A 26,940-nucleotide genomic window follows, 5' to 3' on the forward strand; every position below is an offset into this window, starting at 1 on the left:
TCACTGTCGTCTAAAACTAATTAGAGGCGCAGGTTCCAAGGAATTGTCAATATTCAAAGCAAATGTTGGAGTTTAGAAGGTTATCATTCTTCTACTGTGACAGTCTGACAGGGTGACTGAAAATATTGTCATGTGCTGCCAAGTTCAGGGTGTCATTAACAATTGAATCCTTGCTCCGGCTCATGGATCTGTCTCCTATTTGGCCTTCTTTTATAGCGGAAAGACTAAGAAGCCGGAAAAGGTTGAATACTTCCACCCTCCCATGAGGTTACCCCTTTCCAGTTTGAGATGCACTTTGTCTTCTCTTTCCATGAGGAGCAAGACCCCATTGCTGGCTGCTTCTCTGGTGACGTCCTGATCCCCTGCAAAAGCTGAAATCACTGGGTAGCCGTTTTGCATTAAACTTACCTAAAAAGTGTAAAGAGACAGAATCTGAGTTTTCTCAATACTCTCAATGATTTTTTTTCCCTGTGCACATCGCTAAACTTTTGTACAGGTCAGAATCAAGGTTGAATTAAGCTAAGGAAATAGGCAATGCATGATTTCTGTCATGTTTACAGACCCCTTTAAAAATATCCCACAATCTCATTCTTCAACTTCTGGGTTTTTTTTTGGTTTTTTTTAATATGAGTCTAGAAATCAGCATTTGAAGAAAAAAAAAAGAAAATTAAAGGAAGGACAGCATCTTCTTTCAATTAGAACCCACCTGGATGGTTTGTCTGTTATAAACCTTGACCACGTGGAAACTGAAACTATATATCCCTTTTCTTGGTGCTACAAATATACTGGAAGTAAGATCAAAATGGTTGCCAATATTAACTAATACCTGGAATGTAAACAAATAGAACAGAACAAAGAAAAGGAGAAAGAGAAAGAGAGAAATCAGAGAAATCAGACTCCACCTTAGAGAAGCAGCAGCAAAAATTTGACATGAGCTCAATGACCAACATAAAGCATAGTCAAAATGGCATTTGCAGCACAATTAAAAGTGCATGGCAGGGGAGTAGAGTCAAGTTAGAGAGGCATTTAAAAGGCATCAGAGTTAATAAAGCAATTTAGTTACACAAAAATGATCCCCAAAGCCTGTTAGATGAAGTGCAAATGTCCACACTGAGCTGTCAATAAAGCAAAGGTGGCAGAAGGAGGAGGGGGAGGAGTGTGAAATGAAGGGAAGGAGGGAGGGGAGAAAAGGTAGGAAAAATACCAAAAGTCATTAGCTCATAATGGAAATGTATGTTTTTTAGATAGCACTACTGCAATCAGAGCTGGTCTCGAGTTTAATAGGATATAGAACTAAAACTGCACTACAGAGAGGAGCAAAGGAGGAAAGAGGATGCTCAGCAACAGCAACATCTGCCAGCTCATGTTCTCTGTCCCTGTGGAGGGCTGTGCCACTTGGCCCACACGCTCCTCAGGAGGCTGCTCCTCCTTCCCGGCAATAGCCTTAATTTTTCATATATTTCGATGGGTTTTTTTAAACAAAAAAAAAAAAAAAAAAAAAAAAAAAAGAAAAAGAAAAAGAAAAAGAAAAAGAAAAAAAAGAGGAAGAGTTGAGCACTCCGGCCAATCTGCAAAGCCTCGTTCGGAAGCGGCGGCCGCACCCTGCCGATCCCGTCGATCTGACAGGGACCTGGTCTCGGCTCATTCTCTGGCGCCTTGTCCAGGCTCCTGGGACGGGAGCAGGGTTTGGCTCAAAGGGCACGGGCGGCGGGCAGAGAAAACCTGCGGGTCGGTGGCGATGCCGTCCGGCTGCTCCGCCGTGCCCACCCCCGGGGCACCCCCGTCACGTTCCGTTCGCGGGCTAAAACTCTGCTTTAATGAAAAAATATCAAGCAGGAGAAAAAAACCCAAAAAAACCAAAAAACACACCATCGCCCCCCACCCGCCAAATCCCAAGCCTTTCCTCCCAAACAGCCAAAGTCTATAGTTCCCCCCAAAAAAGGAACAAAAAAATGATTTAAAAAAACCTTATTGTGGGAGCACCGAGAAAATGCCTTCAAACTCCTAGGAACTGTACATTGTCGGGTAAAATATACTATATATTTAGCAAGTTGGGGGGCTGATTTTTTGTTGTTTTGGGGTTTTTTTTTTCTACTGATCTAATTTTATGAAATCTTGTATGCGACGAATGGCTGTGCAAACTCATTAGGAAGGACAGATAAATGACAACCAGACAGGTAAAAAACCCAAACAAATAACCTAAAAGACAAACAAATAAACAAGCCCAGAGAAAACGGTCTGGTATGCTAATTTTGGCTGACTCTGCAAAACTACTTCAGGAGTCAGAAGCGGTAAGAAAAAAGGGAAATTCACCGCAAAAATAAAGTGAATGAACGGGGTTTGGTCTCCGGGAGGGGAGCGGTGCGACGAGGCAGGGGCAGGGGCAGGACAAGCAGAGCAGGCTGTTCGCTGCTCAGCCCGGTGTATGCTGTGAGGAATAACACCATTCCGGTATGGCCCGCCGGGGACACCGTTTGCCTCGTCTGATAACGCGGGAAACACCCTCTTCTTCCTCATCCCTCCCTCCCTCTGAGAGATGCTGTGACATTGCCAATTGCGCTCCGAACAGGCAGATCCGACGACTTCTCATCGGTACCACTCGGAATTTGCACCGAAGGAGGGATGCTCACGCTTCCCCCGTGTCGTTCCTGGCTGGCCGAGGCAATCCTTGGCTGCAAGGCGCCCCCGCACGCGTCCGAGGCACAGACTTTCACGTTAAACCTCTTTCCGTCTTAGCGGTTGTGACCGGACAAGAAAGCAGCGTGTTCACCCCCGGTACCACCCTAGGAAAGCCCCGCAGCTACCTAAAAGAACTTTCCAAAGTCTTTCTGGGCCGTTGAGACGTGAAGTTGCTATTGAGCGGGTGGGTCGGGATTAAGAGATGGAACGGGAACCAGGAGGAGAATACGCGTGCAGCCAGGGGAGGCAGGGGCGGGGGATGCCCACGCAGGGCGCGGGGACAAGGGGTAGCGGAGGCGAAGCAGGCGGCGCCTGACCTGGTCGAAGTAGATGGTCATGGTGCGGTTGCTCATCTCGGAGGGCTCGTGGTTGGTGCTGCGGGTGGCCGAGAAGGCCACCTTGGCGCTGCCCGAGCGCACCGAGATCCCCAGGGAGGAGGTGATGGCGCCATCGGCCGAGGGGCTGGAGTCGCAGACCACCAGGCACTTCCCCTCCAGGACGATGGGCTCCGTGTCGTTCTGCGCCCGCACCGGGCACCCGGCGGGCAGCAGCAGCAGCAGCAGCGGCAGCGCCGCCGCCAGGCAGCAGGAGCAGCCGCCCGCCGGCTCCGGCAGCGCCCCCCGCCGCCGCCGCCCCATGCCCGGCGCCGGACCGCCGCCGCCGCCGCTCCGGATGGCCGCCGACATGCGGGCGCCCCGCGCCGCCGCCGCGGGCGGGCGGGCGGCCGCGGGGAGGCGGAGGGGGCTGCGCGCCTGCTGCCGCCGAGGCGCCCTGCGGCCAGCGCTCTGCGGGACGGCGGCTGGGCAGCGGCGGCTGCGGCCGCGCCTTCCTCCCCTTCTTCTCCTCCTCCGCCTCCTCCTCTGCGCGGGGCGAAGGAGCCTTCTCAGAGGGCGGGCGGCACGCAGCAGCCTGCCAAGGGGAAAGGCGGCGGTGAAGCACAGCGGCTGGCAGGCGGGGAGCCGGCACCGCGCCGCCCGGCGGGCTGCCCCTCCCCGCCCCCGGCGCCCCAGCGAGTACAACAGGTCTGGGAGACACCTGGCTGCCCGGTGTTCCCTCTTTCTCCGGTTCCCTAGCAGCCTGCCGTACTCCGAGGGGGGAGGAGGGGACAGCGCTGCATCCCCAAACCCTCGGCGGAGTATCCTGAGTGTGCCTCGGGCAGTTTCTTTCCTGCCCCACAACCAATGGGGTCTCCAAAACCCGGCTCCACTTCTTCCCACAGCCCCACTATTAACTACATCTGCGAGCCTGGTCTGTATCCGTCTCCTAACGCCCCAGTCACCAGGGAAGGAGATTTTATTGTTGTTATAAGTAACGCGCCCTCTCTCCCCTCGATGGAGCTGCCCTGCAATCTGTAGAGTTCGCTGGCGGCCGGGGCACCCCGAACCCCGCGCTCCCGCCCCGGCCGGGCTCTGGAAGCCGCCGCCGCCCTTCTCCCCGCCTGGGGGCTGCCGCGCTCCGGTACCGATTTGTACTTCCCAACCTTCTGTGCCCCAGGCCAGGGTACAAGCACTGCTGCCGACCCCGGCGACTCCCTAAACTCGCGAGACAGAGGCAGCGGGCTCAGATATCCCCCGGTTCCCACCCCGGCATGCACACATATCGTAGGAGTCAAAGCCTCACCCGGCTTCTCCCCCTGAAGTTGCATCTCAGTTTTTCCCGTTCACCAGAACACCCGGTGATCTCGCTCCTGGGAGATCGCCCCTACACTTCCCCAGAGGCATCTCTACGGTTGCCCTAACCTCGCACCTTACTCTTACTATAATTTAAAATTATATTTTGAGAAAAGATCAGCCGACGGGGAGGAGAACGGCTTATTTACCTGGGAGGTCCATGACGGGAGAGGCGCGTTGGCTAGATAGCTCGTCCGTGAACTTGTATAGCTTAGAGAAAATGAGCCGAGATTGCGCTGGCAGAAAGAAAAGGAAACAGGAGTCGCCTCTTTCTCTCCCGCCCATTGCCAATAATCATCCCCCTCCCGCCAGCCGCTACCACCACCACTCCTCTTCCTCCCTCCTCCCCTCTTCTCCGGCACACACGCACACACACGCACAGGCACCCGTCAGGGATTCAGACGCCGGGACCAGAGCGGAGTGCTGCCACAGCACCGCCGGCGATGCTGCACCCCACTCCTTGCCCCGGCCGGGCGCCCCTGCGCCTTGGAGCCGCACCCCGACACATCGCGAGCAGCGGCGACAAGCCGCGGTGTTCCCACTGGGACGGCCTCCCCGGTGTCACCGGAGGCAGGGAAGAGCCGTGCCGCCTCGCCCCCCCTCTCCCCCGCCATTATTTCTACTTGAACCCGTCGTGCTAAGACGCCCCTGTTCCAACATGCCACCGGCACGTTAGCGCTCACCAGCCGCCGCTGCGGCCGAACCACGCGGCGTCACTCTCTGGGAGCTATTTGGAATTCACAGACTTTGATTCTGACAATAATCACTGAAAAGACACGTTGTTCGGGGCACTTCGGGCCGTAAGGATGCTCCCCCCACACAGCAAGGCCCCATTCCCACGCTCGTAGCCGCACACCTCGGTGCCCAAAGTTCAGCGGCGGCTCCCCCTTTATTAATACATTTCTTCCCCGGGGCGTCCTGATTCCCAGCCCGTTCCTCCACCCGCTCCCGAACCGGGACCCGCTCCCTGACCCGCTTCAGGATTCTGGGACTTGCTCCCCGACCCGAACCCGCTCCAGTCCCAGGGCTCGCTCCCGGCCCCGCTCCCGGCCGCTCTCCCTGCCCCGGTTCCCGGTCCCTCTCCCGGCCCTGCTCCCGCTCCCGGTCCCACCCGCGGCTCCGCTCCAAGCGCGGTCGCGAGGCGCCACCTGGCGGGGCTGCGAGGGACAGAGGGAGCAGGGAGGGACAGCGGGAACAGGGAGGGACAGAGGGAGCAGGGAGGGACAGAGGGAATAGGGAGGGACAGAGGGAACAGGGAGGGTCGCATCCCGGCAGGGGAAGCAGGAGGGAAATTCCCAAAGGGCAGAACGCTCGGCTGAGGAGCTGAGTGGCCGCCCTCTCTCGCTGCCTGCAGGGCCTGGGTGAGCTGGACTTGTAGGTCGCCCCTGCCTTGCGGAGTGGCAGCGATGATGTCTGTCACAGCCAAGGTTATCATCAGATGTTGTTGGCTGCAAATGTTTCATGCTCCTCAGCTCGTGGGGCTGCTGCGGAGAGGTTATCAGTAATGCGATGGGGGGTAAGGAAGAGCTCTGTCAATGCAGTTTTGAGAAACACCATTGCATTTTGATGCGTTTCTCTCAGTTGTAAGCTGGGTTTTTCATTGCATATGGCATTTTCCTAGAGATCCTGAAACTTAGACTTTGGCATCTGGAAGGAACTTACCAGAAAACTGTGTTTACATTTAAGTGGTCGCTCCTGATATAGAGAAAATTTCCAGGTGTATGTCAACAGTAAAATTACAATCTCTTCTATGAATGAGCACTCCTCTGTTTCAATCTTCTGCTTTAAGCAGAAGCAAGGAACCCCTGAGGGTGTCTGCCTGGTGATTTGCACCAAGAAATTAATCATGCCCTGAAATTACAGCTAAGCAGCGTGCAGGGAATTGCTAACCTATAGCTCCTTATTTCAAACAAGAAATTTATGCTAAGCCTGAAATACTCATGTTTAATGGTCTTTTTCCTGAGTTCAAGCACGGAGCGATGAGAGTAGAAAGCTGAAAAGTGTAGTGCATTAAAATTATCAGAAATCAGAGCAGGAACAAGTCTATGGCTGTAAGGCAGCACCTATTCTGCAAGACAGTGAAAAGGAGCACAGAAATTCCTCTAGGAGAGATTGACACTCAATCTTACCTGTGTCTGGTACACTAGGGAGTTGCTATTGTTTCTCTTTAGATCACACTACTCATTGATTATGACTATGTTGTATAAATGAGGTATTAAAACAGAGCCAAAGGATTTGTGCCTTGTTCTATATGACTTAGAACATAAGGCCCAGCCCTGAGGGAATGATGGCATGTTACCCCTACTGCCTGCAACTTTTAAGGAAGATGAGCATAAGAACTAAAGGGAACTGAAAAGCCATTAAATCCAATGTGAACCCACAGGAAAAAAAAGTGATTAAATCTTGCCCTTTTTAGTACAAGAAATGGATCTCAAATGCGTATAAACTCCCTTCTTAGATAGGTAACTAGTAAAACCTGTAAGTAAAAATCATTGCAGTATGAATAGAGGGAGGGGGAATAACAGCAGAATATTTACTTCTAATAAAATATTGAATCATATGACATTTACAGTCTTAGAAAACAGTTCTGTGTGTTACTTCTAATTAAGTATTGTCCTTAATGGAATAAAACTGCAGCCTTCATGGAGCTATGTAGCTGGTGGATTTACTTAAACATCTTTCTTTTTTTTTTTAGTTGGAAGGCTGAAAATATAGACTATTAAATTATTAATGTCAGAAAATGCCTCAGTTATAAAGTGACTTCAGAAAATATACCTTCTAAAGTAAATTAGCAGGTAAGTTATTGGTAAAGTTCTCTTTCTTGAGTTCAAGAAGTTGGTTGTAGTTGGAAAAGAATAGTGTGTAATCAAGCTCATGTCATTTTTCATCACTTTGCCAAGAATACAAACATTTCTACCAGGGATGTGTTGAACTTGATGGTGTGGAAGTTACACAAGAAATAAAACCACTCACTTCTTTGGAACCATTCCTAAGCTAGCCCTCACCTTGAACTCATTTAATCCAACAGCTTCAAGGGGAAAAGCTTTTTGTCTTATCTACTAAATCAAGTTATCAACAGAAAAGTATTTTGATCAGTAGCTCCCAAGTGTTTCCCATATATTATTTACAATAATGTCAAACAAAATAGGGCACTCCTTTCCAAAAGAAAATGCTGTATGTCTTTTCCTGAAATTATTTCATAGATATTTGCATATGTTATATCATTGTTACATGTGCATAAACAGAGAAAGAAGAAATGTTCATTTAATGTGAAAATTTCTTTTATCTACCTAAAATATTAGAACAAATTTGTTTTTTATGACTTACTTAATCAGCCAAGGTGATGATTTCTGGGTCCTCACTTATCGAATAGATTACCATTTAAATGGCTAAACTCTTTACTGGATTACTTGGCCTTTAAACAACAATTTTACTGTAAATTGTAAAAAATGGGATTTAAAAAATCTGATCATTTTTTTCTTGCAAGCACACCTTTGAAATATAATCTGATGGTAGAGAATGTGCAGTCTTCTGAACCTATCCAGTGATAACCTCTGTATTAACCACAAGTGATTGTTGGTGAACCAGATGAGGTACACCCACCCTCTGGGAGGGCAATCCTTGTGATAAATTCAGCTATCAGCATGACTAAAAGAATATTTTGTAAATTCAAATCCATGTTTAATTCTTTATTCTCTGGGGACTCCAGGGCTCATTACCTTATAGCTGTCAGCTATGGCCAGGAATATATAACTCTCTGTTGATAACATGCAAAACATTTTCAAGTATAAGCAATATAGAGAAAAATTACATAATAAATTAGAATTCATTCACAGAGATACTTAAACTTGTTTTCTAGTCCCTGAGTCTTAGAGTTTCACACATCAACCAAGGCAGCTAGGCTTTTTCCCTGCATAAGAAAATTCACCATAATTATTAATCAGGTGACAGTTCTCAAGTGCAAAGGTTTTCCCTTCATTGGAAGGTGAGGAAAATGGAGGATGGATGGAGGAATTTACCCGCTCTCATAAAGAACATCATGTCTGATAGAATTTCAGGAATATCTTCATAAGATTTTACACATTGAAAGAAGTGAGTGTAATTCCTCAAGAACATTTGGTTCATATAAAAATATCAGAACAACCCTAACATCATGTTCTGACTCAATCATCAGCCTCTCTGACCAACACATTTTTGAGTCATTCAGATTTGCTTGGGAAAATTTTGAGTTGGAGATGTCATATCATTAAAAAAAAAATAGTGTAAATGTCTCTTTTCCCCCCTAAATATGTACCAATTAGAAATGTCCAGACAATGTGCATCAGCCGCCAATGTGTTCTGCAGGTTCAACACTGCAGTTTTTAAGGTTTGGTGCATCCTCAGAACAAGCAATTTACAGTGATGTGGAGCAACTTTGCTATTCTCTGGATTCCTTCTTCACAGAGCTTTTAAGTAGATAAATGATGACAGCAACCCAAAGACTGCAAATTTTTTGTCTAAAAAAGAAAAGGCATTTGTGAGAAATGTTTACTACAACAGCAGCCAGACACTGGGCTTAGCAAGCACAAATAATTATTTTTTCTTTTATATGTAACACTGAGCATTGCTTGGGCGCTTAGGTTTTGGGTACTTTTCACTCATACAAACTCACAACTTGACCCTATAAATAAACCCCCCCTATTTTCAAAAATGTAGCTCATAGCTAACAGAAGTAAAGACCTTATTTGTTCTCTTTGTGGCCATCCAATATCACCTCTCTGAGCTTCTCAACTGAGTTCAGAAACTGAAGAGTTTACATGAAATTTATAATGAAAAATTGCTATAAACATAGCATGATCTCAAGTTTCATTACAGGAGATCCCTTAGGGTTCATAGCCAATATATACAAACTTCAAAGTTAATATATGTTAGATAATATCTATCTATCGATCTCTCTCTCTCTCTATCTACTTAGTATCTTACAGATATTACCATATATATATATATATATATGAAAGATGCTATAGGTGTATATATTAGGTTCATATAGATTTTATGTGTTAATAATGTGTGACAGTGTGACAGTTGGGAAGAACTGGTGGTGTTAAACAATATTTTTGTATAGATTTTCTTGCTGCAGCTGAGATACTGCTATACAATGTCACACAAATGTGAAATTTAAGAGATGGAGACTATTTATTTTCAGAAGAGAAAATCTCGAAATGGGACTTTGAAATACAACAAAGAAATGCCACAGCCTTTGGCTGCTTTACTTAGTTCATTGCTTCACTTGTTCATTCAGCTAGATTTCAAAGAAGGCCTTCCTGTTCTAATTGGAAAACAAAGTTATAACGGATCACATGTTTTTAATGATTCATGATAATTTGTATTAGCAGAGAAGACCTTGGCATTTCTGAAAACAATCCAAAGAAACAAAAATACATGGCATAGATGGAAGATCACATTATTAATGATTTCATTAAGTTAGTTCTGAGTAGCATTTCAGAATGCAAATCAGGTTTGAAAGCAATACTGTAGAAGACAGTCTCATTAATGGCATACATGAAAGGAAATCTATAACTCTATCATTCACATATATATATATATATTTAATTCTGCTTTAAAGATTCATCCTTTTATTTTTACAAAGCAACTGCTCTGCAAACAGGCTTCTGTACATTGTTCCAAGTTTTATACTCACAAAGTAGGAATACAAAAAAAGCTACTTTGCTATAGAAATCTTAGCCATTATAAAGAGCGGTGGCCATCCTGGTGGGAAGTAAAACCAGTTAGGTTCAGGCCTTTTAAAATTAATTTTTCTTCTGAAATAAATATATTTATGTTGCAACCAAGAGACTCCATCTTCAGAGAATTGGAACAGATGCATTTGGTCACTTTTATATGCTAATTCCAACTCAGCACATGGCTGCTGAGAACTATGATGACATTTGAGACACCCAAAAGATTTGAGTCATAGTTTCTCTCACTGAAATAATGAAGAAGATTTCTGGCTGTTATTAACTCACTTGTGTATTTCTCTCAACTTTTACTTTTTTTTTTTTCACTTTTAGTGAAAAAAACTTAGGTTTTTTTTTTTCACTTTTCCTCACTTAGTTTTTTTTTTCACTTTTCCTCCATTAGAGCTCTTAATTTGTACTAATAATTAGACTAATATACTGCTGAGATTTTTGTCATATTTTTTTTTTGTGAATCTGTTGGTGGATCTTTCTGTAGAACTTCCTTTATTTGAAAAGGGGAAAGACTGGAGTTCCTCATCCAAAGAACACTTACAATCCGCTCCCAACTTACAAAAATGGTATTTTATCTAAGGTGGGTGTAGAGAAAATCCAAAGTAGTCCATGGCTGTTGAAATGTTGTCTAGGATGCAGGAAGATTTACATCCATCTAAGGAGGTCACATCCCTTATGTGAGTTCCAGACACCTCACTTCAGTCTCAGCTCTCTGCTGCTTTAGGTTTCAGCTCTGCCACTTATGACAAAATTTCACACTGCTTTAGCTTTCTCAGGTCTGTGGAGACTTCTGTTCTTGCCTCATCTGAAACAGTCCTGAATAGCAATCTTTGTATTCTTTGAAAGCACCAGGAAACTTATAGCCAGCGTAGATCCCATCACTGTGCATCAGTATGGCATTAGGTCCTTCTCTTCCAAAATCTAAGGGTTTTACAAAAGAAGGTTTTAGCTACTATAACTGCAGCAATAGCCTCGTAAACCAGGGTGATGCATGCAATGGCAGCTTTCCACTACCTTTAAGCATTTGCATTATGAGGTATGACCAATCCAATTCATCTCAGTGACTGCTAAATTGGGTGTCCCTAAAAACACTTGTGACATGTGACTTCTTCAGTCCTCAGCAAAGCAGGTAGGAAAGGAGGTGAAACATTATCTGTAGCATATTTGCATAGTCCACTGTGAAGGAAAGCTCATTTGAGCTAGATAAGAGCAACTGGGAACAGCAGTATTTGTCTCTCCCTAAAACAGGGAACTCAAAGCCAGAATCCAGCTAATGTTTTAGATTCTTAAGGGAATAGAGAGGGGAAGGCACTGAGGCAAAGCAGACATATTCGATGTCAGAGATCTTGAGAGCCAGGCCCACAGGTCTTGGGAAAGTATGAGAAAGAGTGTCTGGACAGTTATCAGTTTTACTTTTAACAGCTTCATTGGAAGAAGAACTGAACATTAATTTTCTATGTTGAGCTGAACCTTGGGCATATATTACTGCTTAGACATTCCCTGTTCTCCTAAGAAGTATTACAATAGGTGAGAGATATGTTTATGCAAAGTTGTTGCACTCTTTTGAAGGATCTTTGCTTATGTTTCTGCCATATCTCTGGGATACCATGTACATCTCTGATCACATCATTTGATATAGCCAGAATTCTCAGGGTGGTAGACACAGGTAATCTGCCACTGTAAACCCTCATATAGCCTGATTCAAACCTATCCCAAACACTGAACACCTAACATGCTTTATTGCATGTGACTGCATAGAAAAATAATGGTGCCTGAAGGCACAGAGAAAAAGAAATGACAGAGAAGCAGTCATTCCTATCACCTTGTATTCCTCCTTCCAGGGAAAACTTGAAACATTCAGTATAGAAAGAAAATGCACTAAATTTCAGACATTTGCTTTAGGAACTTTGAGGCAGAATTTCCAATTCTAATACTGAAGCCTTCACAAGGGATTTCACATCTGAAGTTTTTTCATTGCCTCGAACTGAATGACACTAAATTTAAAATAAATGATGAGCCAGAACTCTGATACACCTTTGCCAAATACAAGAATAATATGTGTTGTAAAAATGAAATAGAATTCAGATTTCAAATAATTCCTTTACATAACTGTGTGTGTATATATATACATATATATATGTGTGTGTGTGTGTGTATAAAATATACACTATATGCATAGTAGAGAAATAAATGTGCAGAGAACTTGAACTGAAAGTCTTCAGCCTACAAAGACTTGGTCTGTATTTTACTCAAGGCACATGAGCAGCCCCACTGTGCTTTGCTCTTTATGTACATAAACCTTTGTAGGCCTGGAGCAACAGCAAAGGAGGCAAAAAATATCAAAAGCATTTCCTAGCATTTCTTTTCATGACTTGTGCTTGTGATGCTCTTGAATCAGTATCATTATTACTTTATTGTGTTTTGTCATTGTGGTGACACAAAGGATTTTAGTGCAGCTCTGTAGAGACTCCTATGCCGCGGACATGTGTTTCAGCATCAGTTCTGTTCTGTTTAAAGGCAGAAACAGATTCTGGAGGTGGGATTTGTAATGGCCACAAAGCATCTGGCAACTCTGCAACTGTCCCTTCTCAAGACCAAGGAAAATTCCTTGATATCTTTTACAGCTCTGATTAAACACTGCATGTGCCAGTGACAGATGTGTTTAAAGCTACTTCCTTCTCTTTTTAAGCTACAGTGCTTTATCTGTGTAGAACTTTCCAATAAAAGGGGATAGGGGCAATGACTTTAAGCTGCAAAAGGGCAGGTTTATGTTAGATATAAGGGAGAAATTCTTGACTGTGAGGGTGATGAGGCGCTGGAACAGGCTGTCCAGCGACGCTGTGAATGCCCCATCCCTGTGAAAATGTTCAAGGTCATGTTGAGCAGGCTCTGAGTGCACTGGTGTAGATGAAGATGTGAAGAAAGATGTCCCTGGCTATGGCAAGGGGGGCTGAAATTAGCGGTCTTTAAAGTCTTTTTCAGTCCAAGCCATTGTGTGAACCTATGATTCTGTGATAACTATGGGCAGGGCTTCTCATGGAAAACAATATATAATGATGTACCTATCTAAGGGGGTGTCTCTCTATGCCCTGTCTGTACATACAGAATTGATTTTTTTTTCCCCTCATTGGCTTTCATTTTTTTCTGTTTCCTAAGGTCTTTATGACATTTTATAGTTTACAATATATAGAACTTAACATTCAACTTAAGGCTGCACAAACACTATCTCCAGGCCAGTTTTAAGTCCATGTTTAAATTAAAATCTGCTTCACATCCACACAGTCTGGTTACTAGTACTTAAGGTCTTGACTGCACACTGGTAGTTAGGCCTAGAAACACAATAGAGCAAAGTCAGCTGGCTGGGCTGGTCACAGGAAGATGGTACTGCCAAATTGGTGAGTCACAGCCGGGAGTCAGGGATTTCACCTCTCAATCTTGAGAAAAACAAGAACTCAAACTATGTGCCCCTAAAAGCAACATATAAGTAATTGATTCACCTTAAACTGTTTGAAAGCAAATTGAAACATCAGCATAAGTGAAGGTGATGTGTCTCTGTCAATCTTTTTAAGGAAATAATTCTTGATCTGCCAAAAATTATGAACTCACTCAAATTATCACAATCCAGATGATGGCTTTGTGCTCAGTAACTTACTTAAGAACAAACAGTAAATGCTAAAATACATGTTTACACTACTTCCCAGTGATTATTGGGCTGAAGAATAAGCCTTTCATTTCCTTCCCATTATTTTTTCCCCACATATGAGCTAGAACTAAATGGAAAATATTGCAAACAAACATTGATTTTAAAATATGAAAATATTGTGTCAATTTTTGCATCATTTTCACTTGGAACACAATTGCTGCCAGTCATATCGCCTCTCCAACTGTTTCATTCTGACAGTTTGCATCATCCTGCTTTTATAGATTTTCCTGTTATAATCAGGTGAATTACCTCAGAATGCCATAAATGTTCTTTACTAGTATGCCATGGCTTCTCACAGGGAAAAAAAAATGCAATGTAAATTATGTTTTTGTGCTCCTATTTTATAAAAATAAGCAGAGAAATACACAGTTTATTTCCAATTCAACCAGAAGCCCAAACAAAGACTTTCTGACTCATGATGACACCTTCAATCAATATTTTCCTAAGCAATCCACATAAAATGTAAACGGGATAACTGCAGTGTTGGTATGCAAGAAGCAGGCTTCCTGAAGAGGAGCAATAACTTTGTATCAAAAGACATGCAAAGATGAAAAGGATATGGCCCAAGTTCAAATTTAATTAATCAGTTCATCACATGCTAAGCACTGAACAACTCAAAAGACTGAACAAAGTTAAAAAGCTGACTCAGTGGAGTTGGGCTGCCCATGCTTGACTTTCTTCAAGCAGTCTTTGCCATAATTTGGTTTTCCTTGGATTCCTTGGGACCTAGCTTATATTCACCCATCCATCCTTTTATCCATACTATAGCTGGCACCACTACAACCCTTAAACTGTGAGGACTGAGTTGTCACACTCTGAGCCTGTGTGAAATAGACCCTCCTTCCTATGTGTGTGCTCACACACACTGTTCTTGAGTAAAAGTAAGATGCTCTCTAATCTGTTTTCACTGCATCTTTCTACAAATATCACAAGAATACTGGGAAAAATACAGTTCACTCATGTTGCAGAGTTAGCCTTGGTGTTTGGAGTAGCAGAATATTTGCATATAATTTTGTAGTTTGTGCAGAGTTTTTAGGGGTGCACTGGTTTTCAGCATTTTTACGTGGTTTTTTTTTTTAATAGTAAAAAAGGCTGTCCAACACAACAAGAAATTAAAAATACTTGAAAAAAAACCTGGAAGATTTATTGAATTTTATTTTCATTGATTCATTTGTTTTACTCTTAAAATGTTACTGTTTCTCATCCCATTTATAACGCGCTATGTATATAAGCCAAGTGGAACGTTGCTACATCTGTCTTAAAAGCAGCCTGTGACACAGGATAAAATTCATCTTCATGGTGCCCTGAGTGTGGATACAGATAATGGTCCACACAGCTAATAAATTAGACCCTCTTTTGGGAGATCCATGTGCCTATACAGAAAAAAAAGTCATTAGGCAGATAATTGTGACAGGTTTGCAACTGCTGGAAACTTCATGACAAACTCCAGTGGTGTATTATGGAGGCTTAACTACCTAAGCAGTGGGATAAAATTCCATAGCAGCATAATGATATTTGTGTTTGAGTTTTAAGATACTGAAGATCAAGTTCTGTGCAGAAAACCATAACATTAGGCTTTTAAACAAATTCTTGCAAGTGATAATATTTACCTTCAGATCCTCCAAAAGGCAAAATTTCTTTCAAATTTTTCAGTACCTTTCAAGTGGACAGCACGCGAAAATCTCACTCTTTCAGATTTTCAAGTAATTTAGAATCCAGACTGAATGTTTAAGGGAAGAGGCTGTGTTGAAAAAAAAACAACAAACAGAAAAACACAGCAAATATGTTTGGGTCATGCAGAAGTCTAGAAATAGAGTATTCTGAAAGCTGGTTATGCACTGAATCATCACTCCTTCAGTAGTTCACATTTTTTGTGTTGTCAGAAAGAATGTTGACTCATGAGGGTACAGACAATTTATACAAATGTTAAACACACCTTTTTATACTATCATTTGAAATTTTCACTTGGAATGAAACAGAATTTCAGAATTTTTTAGAGTTTTTTACGCCATTAAAATAAGGTTTCCAAAGAGGACACACGTCAATAAGCCTTTTCTAGATCAAAACCTAATAAACTTACCTTTTGCTTTCAGAAAATTGGTCAAATTTAATGATGGCAGAAGCATATTTAGGCAGTTAGCCACTCAACTTAAGCCACTTTAGTTGTGGATTGCCCTGAAATCTCTAGTCCTCCTTTGAAGCTGGCAAGTTTCACATACATGATGAAATAAGCCCTGGAAGATATGGAAAAATAATTTAATTATTCATACCTAAATTCAAGCCCTGCTAAGAGTTGTAAAGGCATCCCTCACTATAATTGTAACATTTTAAAAAATGAAACACTCCAGTGGTTTGAAATGGAAGAATTTTTTTCTTTCTAGTCCTTAGAAACTTCACCCTATTACCACACATTTCTCATATCTAATAATGAATTTTAAGAGTCGTGATGGGTGTCTAAAAACTAAAGCTAATCAAAGTGCAAGCTCTAATTTCTAATATGTAAATCTCACACTGGTCCATTGTGGTTCTCTTTAGGGTTTCTTTTACAAGTGACTTGTTACAAGTGACACAGAGTTTTTCTTGCTTCAGAGCACATAACCTTAGTACTGTCATTCTCTCAAGACCTAATAGATATTTCAGAGAAATGGATGACTGGGTATTTCAAAAGACTGATCGGGAAGTTTCAGCCAATTCTGAGGTTAATTTTTGTCTTGGGGTTTGGACCAGATGACTACAAAGGTCCCTTCCAACCCAAGCCATTCCATGATTCTCTGATCTTCAAACCCAGAGGTGACTCACATACAAAGGAATCATTATCACTTCTTGGTCTCCAGTTAGATTCTCTTAAGTAGTTTTCAGGCTGAAGTCAGCCATCTTAAAATAGCTTCCTCCATCTCTTTCCTGTGTAAAGAAGACATCTTTTACTTCTGCAGAACCCATTTTCCTAAAAACGCATTTCAGATGAAGCAGGAAAAATATGATCCTTTTTTCAGAGGAAAGGTTTACAATAGAGGGCTATTCCATAGTATTAACTACTCAAATGCATTTCTGCAGATAAAATGAGTTAGAGATAAAAGAAAATTTTCTTTTAAAATTAGATACTTTACATGAATAATCACATTGCAGAGAACAATTTTTTTTTCATTCTGTAATATAATTTCATATGTGCATACACAGTAAGTAGCTGGAATATCTGGGGTTCTTGAAAACCAAAAGTGAAAAAAGAGAAAACAAAATGAACAATTATGATGATAACTTGCTGCAATTTAGGACAAAAGTGATGTTGTGGTAACTAAATAAGATACAGATAACAAACTATTTGCTTACAGATATATGCAGAGTTTTGCAGTACTTAATACCATGAATTGTGTCAGTATTTGGTTTTGGTTAGTCTGTACTTCTTGCATAGATATGAGAAGATGGTAGTCATGCAAAAATGAATGAATCTGCTGTTAAAAATTCTCTCAGTTTTTGTAAGGAGAATAGAATGGTAATGTAATTTTAAATAAAGTAATTTTTAAAAGCAGGAAAAAGACAATTTTTTCCAAATTCTATGTGATGTGTGTTTCCTTGCATTGTATATATTTACACTTTTTTCTTTTTAAAAGATACATGCTCTCCTCCATATATACTGGCCTTGTTATCAAGAGATGCTGCCTTCTCAACAAAAAGAGCTGGTAACCTAAATCAAGAGGTGAATTAAATGCTTGTGAAAATACCAGTTGACAGTCTAAGAGCTGGAAAGACCAAGCTGCATTCTTCTTTATAAAATTTTACCAAGATTCAAGTACCAGGAGCATTTCCTGCAAGCATCTTACAGTGAAGTCATTAGCCTGGATTGAAGAGATACCAACTCCAGGAGTCACACCAGGTTACTAAGGTCTGAATTTGAACATGCTGTTCTCAAACAAATGAGGAATTAGGTCATTGAAATTAATCAAGTTGAACAATGGAGATGGAGATGGAGATGGAGATGGAGATGGAGATGGAGATGGAGATGGAGATGGAGATGGAGATGGAGATGGAAATGAAGTAAAGAACTTAAATGTGCAAAATCCTATTGCATATATATTAAGATTGTCTCATCAGCTACAAAACCAGCACATCACAACCTGCATCAATGCCAGGAGGATTGAAAGTATGTCCAGTCAAACTCTAAACACTTGTGTGATGCAGCTTCAGTGAGACTCTGGAGGGCACCCTCACTGGTGGGTTATGTGGTGGGTTTGGTGGCTTAGCTGACCTGGTCTGGCTGTGGTTACACACCCTGTGTATGTTCTTCAAGAGGGAATCTTGGGGATTAGCTCATGTTGAGACCTACAGACTGAGAATGTTAACGTGGGCACGAGTATGAGCAAGACCTGCAAAAACATTGATTGTGGAGGAAACTGCAGCCATTCTGATGTAGATTGTGATATATTCTTCTTCCAGTGTCTGTAGCACTTCTGTCTCTGACACTTAATTTTGTTTCTAAACATCCCTCCACCCCAACCAAGTACATAACACCATATGGCTTCAATTCTACTGTGTAAAGATAGTACAAAGGAAATGTCATGAAAATAGTTTTGTCATTGTCTAAATGGATGCTTAAATCCTTTTGTTATTTAAAAGGTAGCAACTCCCCATCTTACAGAGTTTTTACTGTTTAAATTTCAAATTCTAGAGATGATATTTGCTTGTGAATAGACAGAAATAGTTGCATCTATCTGAAGTTGAGATCTCTAATTTCTACCAGTTTATCTCTTTTAAGATAAGAACATCAGGAGCTTAAAATTTTTCTTTATTTTGAAATGCATTTCTATTTAAATAGTGTATAAAATATTACTATAAAGTACTACAAAATTGACTGCATTTACAATGAAAACTTGACCTATTGATGACATATTCAAGGAGAATTGACTTCTAATTCTCCAAAGAATATATTTTGTATTTGTGGATGGAGAGCTTCACCATGATGATTTCAAAGATATTTTCATTGTCCAAATTCTCTTATAGAAGAATATAGAAAAGGTATTCTGACTGAGATTAACATTATTGTTTGCTTGTGTCTTTAACTTTTCTATAGTCAGGTTTGCTTTTCTTTCATTTATAATTTAATTACAACACTTCAAAATTGCAATATAGTGACTTATTTTTAATTTGAATATTCTTTGTAGAGCAAATACACTTGTAAAACCAGAAACCTCAAGAGGCTTTAAAAGAAGAGACAATGAGAATTGGTCTACTATTTATTGTGCTCTAGGTTTGTATGAGTTGAGTTAGTAATTTCTGGTATAAATTTATGTAGTATTCAGTAATTGAAAACCGCTTCCTTTTCTAGGACTGATCCTTTGAAGCTAACTGAAGTGTAATTTGTACATTAAGGAAGTTATTTTGAAGGAGGAAATCATCAGACTCCAGATATGTAGGAATTCAGGGACCGCAGGTAGTATTTAACAAATATATTTCACTTTTCTGGGGATAATAAAGGGAGAAAGGGAGGTAGTTGGCATTATTTTGTTTAGACTTCTAAAGCACATTTTATATGGCATGACAGATAAAAGCAATTTTTAAAATAAATTCAGAAGGAATAAAAAAATTGGAATGTGGCTAGAGGAAAAAAGTAAAGGTCTATTATTTAAGCAGTAAACCTGGGCTAAAAGTTAGTAATTTGTTCAGTTCGTTATGCCATATTTGTTAATGTTTGATGTGCAGCTCCTGACCTTTCTATCAGTAAACTATAGATGTGTTTAAATTTTATTAATTTGTTTTTAATTCCCACAAACAATATTTGATTATACATTAGAAACCTAATTCTAGAGCCTGGTGAACCTGGGTAATCAAATTCAACATTAGCTAATTAGGTATTGAATGTCAATTAATTTGATCTCCTTTACAAATTCTTATTTTAATGCATTTCTGTAATATTGATGGAGAAAAAAAATCATCATATTTTACCTTCTAACTGTTCATCTGCTTGTGTTAAAATTGTGTTAAAAATTTTGTAATAAAAATTGTTAAATCCTTTCTGGCTGCTAGTCATTGCTTCAGCTGGGCAATCAACTTGTGTTATATTTAGTGTTGAACAAATTGGTGTGTACAAATCATGTTTCACATGTCCAGAAAGAAATGTACCTTTCAGTAAATAAGGAGGTTGGAAGAGAAGCTGCAGAAAAATTCCTTTTGTTTAATAAAATCCTAATTCAGCAGTGGTCTTCCATTTTTTTTAAGCTTACTTACAGTCTAGTTAAACATATTCTTAATTTTGCTCTTTTGAGAAACTGGTTCTAGGCTGCCTTCTTTTGAAGGAAGACTGTGTCTGACTCTTTACTAATTTAGAACATATAGCATTTCAGCTCCAAAATAAACACACTGTGGGAACAGAGGGTGGAAGAATGAAAATGATGTTCTATTGGATGTTGCCTCTTTGTGCTAACAGTGCATCTCCAGCTATGTAAATGATAACAGTTACAAGGGGAAATGTAGTCTAGGGTTCAAGCCAGGTGCTTTCTTCCTCAGTCATACAGGCTATCTTGAGTTGGAAGGGACCCATAATGATCACTGTGTCTCTTTCCTTTTTATTACATATTATTAGTATAAGCATGGCATCTCAAATATCTTTTGCAGCAGTATGATTTGAAGACATTGGGGATTATTTGAGAGAAGTGCTATTTAAAAGAAAGGTGTATCTATTAGGTGACTATTTAAGTCAGGTTTGCAGTATGTACTGAGAATCAAGTGCTTATGACAGATAGTCCAAGGACACTGAGTAAACATAAAGGACTGTAACTCAACATGACTTTCTTTGCTTTTGCATTACCAAGTCTGGAGGACTTGGCACAATGTAGTTCTACAACAGGAACATGAGATTTTAGATCTATTAACATCAAGTAAATTATTTATCAACTTACAGGATATCAGGAGCTATTTGGCAGTTGGCAGGCATCAGTGAGCCATAGATTAATAGAACACCACGATTGTGTAAGATATCTTCTGAGCCATCTATTTCAGAACAAAATTTTTTAATAGAGACTCTTTTTAAGGACATCAAATACCCTTAAGCTGCTTTTCTCACTTGCTATTGCTCTGTCTATAGGCATAATACTGTTTTATAGTGACTGAAAGGAGAAACTGAATACATTGCCAGTTGTTTCTGAAAACAATATTTATGTACAGCTACTTAACAGAGGAAAGGATTTGCATTGTATGCTAAAATCAGCAACAAAACTTGGGCACATTCTGGAACAGTTTTTTGGTCTTGTTACAATGTGAGAAAAAGTGGCAATAATAGAAAAACACAGCTGAACATAGCAAGAGCCCATTTCTTCAGAATGATCTAATCAGGAAGTGCACCCTGGGCTATACCAAAAACAGAGTGGCTAGCAGAACAAGGGAGGGGATTCTGCTCAGCCCTAGCACCATCTACCACCAGAAGAATAACCATGTCCAGCTCTGGACACCATTTTCTGTGCTGTCCTCAGCACAAGAAAGGCATAGACCTGTTGAAGCAAGTTCAGAAATGACCAAAGGGCTGGAGGATCTGTTCTACAAAGACAAGCTGAGATAAGTGTGGGTTGCTCATTCTTGAGAAGAGAAGGTTGTGGGGAGGCCTCCTTGTGGCCTTACAGTACTTAAAGAAGGCTCATAAAAGAGGAAGAGCAACTTTGACATGGGCAGAGAGTGACAGAACAAGGGAGAGCTGCTTTTAACTGCAAGGAGGTAGGTTTAGGTTATATGTAGTAATAAATGCTTTGCTGTGAGGTGGGGAGGCACTGGGACAAGTTGCCCAGAGAATATGTGGATGGTCCATCCCTGGAAACACTCAAATTCAGATTGGATGGGGACTGAGCATCCTGAGCTAGTGTTTGGCATCCCTTCTCATCATGAGGGAATGGAACTAGATGAACGTCAAGGTCCTTTCCAATGCTGGCCATTCTATGGCTCTCACTGGCAGGACCAATCTCATCCCAGAGGAGTGGCTTGTCTCTCAAAGGGCTTGTTCCAGGCAAAATTTGGCAGATAGACAATTTTCTTGTGCTAAAAGATTTTCCTATTCTTATACTCTGCACTTTTACTCCATATCATGCAACTGCGAACAAAATAGCATTTTGTTGCCGTCTCTAGTTGCAGCAGCTTCTCCTCTGTAAAATAACTGAAAACACTGAAGCTTTTGCAGCTTCTGCCGCTTTCTGAAGTGCCTTGAACTTTCTAAGCTACCTGTCATTTCAGTATCTCTGATACTCCTTGAATTTTATCTTGTCATACTGGATCAAGAGCTTAGAAAAAACCAACACACCTTAGGCATTTTCTTTTTCAGATGTGTTGCAATGGAAAAGAAAGGCTTCAGTGAAAGGCAATTTATCCCAAAATAGGAGCTTTCAAAAATTCTCCTGTAAACTTCAAAACAGTTTGAAGATCTCCCTACCTAGGATCCCAGGAAAAGCCAGGTGAGGGGGACAGATGATGATAAGTAGGCCATTCTATTTAGGTGAACTAACAGTTATGTTAAGTTAGAAATGCTTAGTAGTGTGTTTTCAGTTGCTTAAAATACTTGTATATTTACATTTTCCTATGAAAATATTAAGAGGAGCAATCACCTGTGAATAACAAGTTTTGAGTGAGAAGAGAATCTCTTGAACTACCATTGAATTTAGAAAAGAATATCACAGAAATTGTTAATATAATTTTCCCAATTAAAATTACAGTTGCGAATAAACCATATTTTTACACAGGAAAATATCTCCTATAGCAAAATAAAATTTGGAAATGCTAAATTTTTTTTTCTTTAAATTGACTTAAAAAAAACCCCACAAAAATGTTGATTTAGTGTAAAATTTTATATTAAAAAATAAATATTATTGTCCCTACTAAAACTTTTAGAACAAGTAATAAACAGTTATTAAAAATGGTGATAAACTATTACATATCCTATTACCAATACTTTAAAAGTTAAAACAAAAATCAAAATCAACCAAAAACCCCAGAAAAATTCCACTGCCCTCAAAAAAACCCCAAAGAACAAATCAACAAAAATATCCCCAGAAAACCCAAACCCAACCCCAAACCTTAAAAAAAAGGAGGAAAAACAGCCCTGCCAATATCTGAATATGATGAACAAGAGAATCTCAAATGTTATAGGATACATTAATAAAAAGGGTAAACCCTGAGAACTTGGAAGCATGGAGGATAGATAGGGTTAATTAACCCTACAGTGATGACCACTCCTACCAGATGATGGACACCGATTATGCGCTGCTATTGACCTCATAATATACAATTCTTCATCTAAAAAGGAGCTAACAAATAACTAGTCCTTAAAGACAGATAGACCAGTTTGAGAAGTGCTTAATAACATTCAATTATCATTAAAAATCCAGTGATTTTGATAACATTTGTCATTTTATATGTTCATGAACTGACCACGCAGTTTCTGTCACCCATCCCAACACATGAAAATTTTGATATTTGTGGGGTAAGCTGAGTGATCTTTTCAAGTCGAATAAGTATTTTGATAATTTTCAGAGAAGGACTATTACACCAAAAAATGCTGTGCTAAAGGAAAAATAGTGAGAACCAGATAATCTGAGTTCACCTACATGATAAGTTCATCTAAATATTTAGGTTAGTATTCTAGGAAAATAGCAAGGAACTAACTCAATGACAAGTGTGAAGCTAATTTGTATGTAGAAACATAGTTGTTTTTAGAGTCATCCACCCCTTTCTAAAATTCTGTTTTTATATAAAAACCTGTAATATTTCTGATCATGGACAAGTCACATTTTTTCTTTCATTCCAACCTTTTTTTCCCAACATTTCATGGTAATCAGCTAACTAGTTTTACAACACATAAAATCTAGAGTTATAGAGTCTATACAGACACACCACCACTCCAGGGTATGAAACAGTTCATAAATGTTTGAAACAGTGTTCCTGCCCCATTGGTTTTCAGACTATATCACTGCTCCACACACAAAACAACCTTCCACTTCTTATGACCCTAGAGCACATGACTGCTAAGAGGCTGAGCACACATAGAAACATATAACCTTAGTTTGGCAAAGTTATTTCTAAGCTCTCTTTGAATAAAAAAATCTGAGTTTGTTTTGGGAGTTAGGATTTTTTTTAATCTCAAAATATGCACATATAGCAGGTATATTATGAATTAGTGTTTAAAAAAAAAAAACAAAAACAGCCTTTGAAGCAGGCATTTGGGAATCTGACACATAAATGAAAGAATAAAGTTATTTCTGCATTTTTTGTGGAAGCAAATGATATTACGTAAAATCCTACTTTTTATGCTGTTTTTTCCCTTTTTTTTTTTTTTAGTTTTCTGTACCCACTATTATCACAAACTGTATCTCATATTATGGTAATAAGAAGAGGTAAGAAGGAAAAAGCCATTGTTCCATAGGAAGAAATACATAGGAAAGAAGTACTTAGGTAGGCATCACACAGGGTTATTTTCAACACTTTGCACTCATCAGATCTGATTTATTGTTCCTCCACATACCACAGAAGACTCAGAAGCTAGAATAACACTTGTAAAACAGACGTACTGGTAAAGGAAATGTATATATGTATATAAATCCTTATCCAAGTACCTACATTACATTTAAGTTATCAGTGGCTGTGGCTTGATTTCCCAGTAGCTGTTGGATGGCATTCAATGTGTTCCTAGGAAGCATAATCCAGAATAGATTCATTTGAAAGAAAGAGAGCTCTTGGTCTTCCAAACTGCTCTACTCCTAGAACAAAAACATTTCGAAAAGCACAGCTTTCAAACTGCCTAAGCACAGCCCTTCCAGCTAAAATGGTAATGTAGATGAACAGAGCTGATGTAAGATACTCACAGTGCCACTGCAGCGTCACTTTGAGTAAAAACATATGATTTTCACAAAATATCCTGATTTGGAAGGGAACCACAGGGATCTTCAAAGTCCAACTCCTGGCCCAGCAGAGGATAACCCCACAATTTAAGAATTACACCACATGCCTGAGGGCATTGCCCAAACCCTTCTTGCACTCTGTCAGACTTGGTGCTGTGACCACTGCCTGTTCCAATCCATAACTATCAACCAGGCCAAAAATATTTTTCTCATATCCAGGCTAAACCTCTCCTGACACAACTTCAGGCCGTTCACTCTGGTGCTGCCACTGGTCACCAGAGAGAAGAGATCAGTGCCTGCCCCTCCTCTTCCCTCGTGAGGATGCTGAAGACGGCACTAAGGTCTGCCCTCAGTCTCCTCCAGACCAAGTGACCTCAGCCCCTCCTCACACAGCTTCCCTCAAGGCCCTCCACCATCCTCGTGGCCCTCCTTTGGATGCTCTCTAGTAGCTTAATGTCTTTTTTATGGAGTGGTGACCAAAACTGCACAGAGGACTTGAGGTGAAAAGAAAATCTATTGCAGACTGAATACCCGGTCTTGGGAGTTCGGTACTTTCTAAGAGCTTCATACTTTTCAAAATGTTGCTGCTTATGTTTCTTAGCTCAACAATAAAGACAATTGTACCAAGGAATACCATTCTGTATTTATTTCAGTGTTTCTGAATATATTTCTATTTCTGCTCTTCATAAATATCCACAAGTAATATCAAAGGAAATTTATAATATGAAACCAGGGAATATTTTATGCCTCAAGAAGCATGTGAAAATAATCCTATAACCACCTGTGCCTTATTTTCCTGTGCAAAACTGCTGCTCTGTTAGACTATAACAAGCAGAACACAGATATCATGCGTGAAAGCAGTTTTTTCCCCTGTGAAGGTGCAAGGAGATGACCTAGGACTTTTTCCTTAATGTTTTGAATTGAGGTATCATTTGCATAACTAAAATATTTCTGCCTAAATACTGTTCTGAAAAAGCATTTTGAGATGACATTGAGAAAGTTCTTCAGTATTTTACCTCTGGGAATGAAATTCTGACTCCACCAAAATCAAACCTTATACTCACAGTATCAAGGTTGAAGATGAACTATTCTGTTTCAAAGGTTCGTATCAGGAGAGAAATACTTATTTCCACATATATACTAAGGATCTGTAACATGCTCCTGGGATACTTAAAAATAATAAATCATGTTCTTGACCAAATGTAAATCTTGTCATAACTGAACGACTACTCTTTCTATTGCAAAAGAAAAAAAAAGCCTCATGAGCATATAAAGCTTATATACCTTGCCTATAGGAACACATATATCTAAAAATATTAAGTCTATGGGTCATGTTCAGATATAATGTAAAAAAAAAAAAATAACAATCAGCAATGATATATTTCTTCAAAACAATGTGGAATGTAGAACCAGAAAATCCTTCTCCAACCCTAATTTCTCTTCTGCAATAACCTTGCAATATACCTACCACTCTGTATGGTACTAAGTGATTAAATTTTGATGAAGCTATTGTTCCTCAAAAGGAAAAATTCACCTGAGAACTTTTCTCTCACGCCTCATTTTTATGTCAGGATGCAGTCCATTTCAAGTGAGGAAAGGAATCATCATTCAAGTAAAAGAGACAAAAAAACAAGATAGATTTTAGTATTAATAGCTTTAACCAGATCCTGGAGCAGTTAACAAGATGTGTATGTACATGTCATAAAAGTGTTTGAGATGCAGTAGGTTTTCCAGCCTTTACAGTCCAACTAGGAGATTCCTACATAATACAATTTTATTGCAGAATATGAATCAGGCATTCAAGTACAAACAGAGAGGAATGAACCACATAAAAAAGGGGAAATGTATAGTTATACACTAGTGATATTTAAAAATGCTCAATAAATTATGTCTATTAAAGTATATTACACTCTAAATAATTATCATATTTGGAACTATATGCCAGAAAGCAGAAAACAATGTAGCTAAAATTGTTTCAGTTCACCTGTTTGTTTTTTTTTTTAATTTTTAAAGTATGCATAAGTATACCATTGAAAAGTAAGAAAACTGCAAGATGAATCTGCTCCTTATTTTACAGTGGCTTTACAAACAGTCTGTCTACAAAGAGATTGTTTATATCTTAAAATAAGAAAGAAACACCTTAAGGTTTCCTTGGTGGGTTTTTTGTGTCATTAAATTCTGAAAGCTGGTGGCGTTTTAAAACAAATGATACCAGAAAAAAACCTCAAACTAACAAACACAACAAACTCTTTACTGAAGTACAGAGCTATATTTCTATGGTATTGTTATTGAGG

The 26,940-nt window shown here is 40.2% G+C and overlaps 1 protein-coding gene across 1 annotated transcript; it reads right to left on the minus strand.

The window, feature by feature from the left end:
- Nucleotides 1-210: 210 nt before the first annotated feature.
- Nucleotides 211-3,365, minus strand: CBLN2 (cerebellin 2 precursor; the record flags this gene model as incomplete). The annotated part of the gene is made up of 3 exons (XM_084220367.1): nt 211-408; nt 707-826; nt 2,997-3,365. 3 exons carry the CDS (start codon nt 3,363-3,365, stop codon nt 211-213), a joined length of 687 nt encoding a protein of 228 aa, XP_084076493.1.
- Nucleotides 3,366-26,940: the final 23,575 nt, after the last annotated feature.

Source organism: Fringilla coelebs (genome assembly GCF_963513975.1).
Source record: "Fringilla coelebs genome assembly, chromosome: 1".
In the NCBI taxonomy this organism is placed as follows: domain Eukaryota; kingdom Metazoa; phylum Chordata; class Aves; order Passeriformes; family Fringillidae; genus Fringilla; species Fringilla coelebs.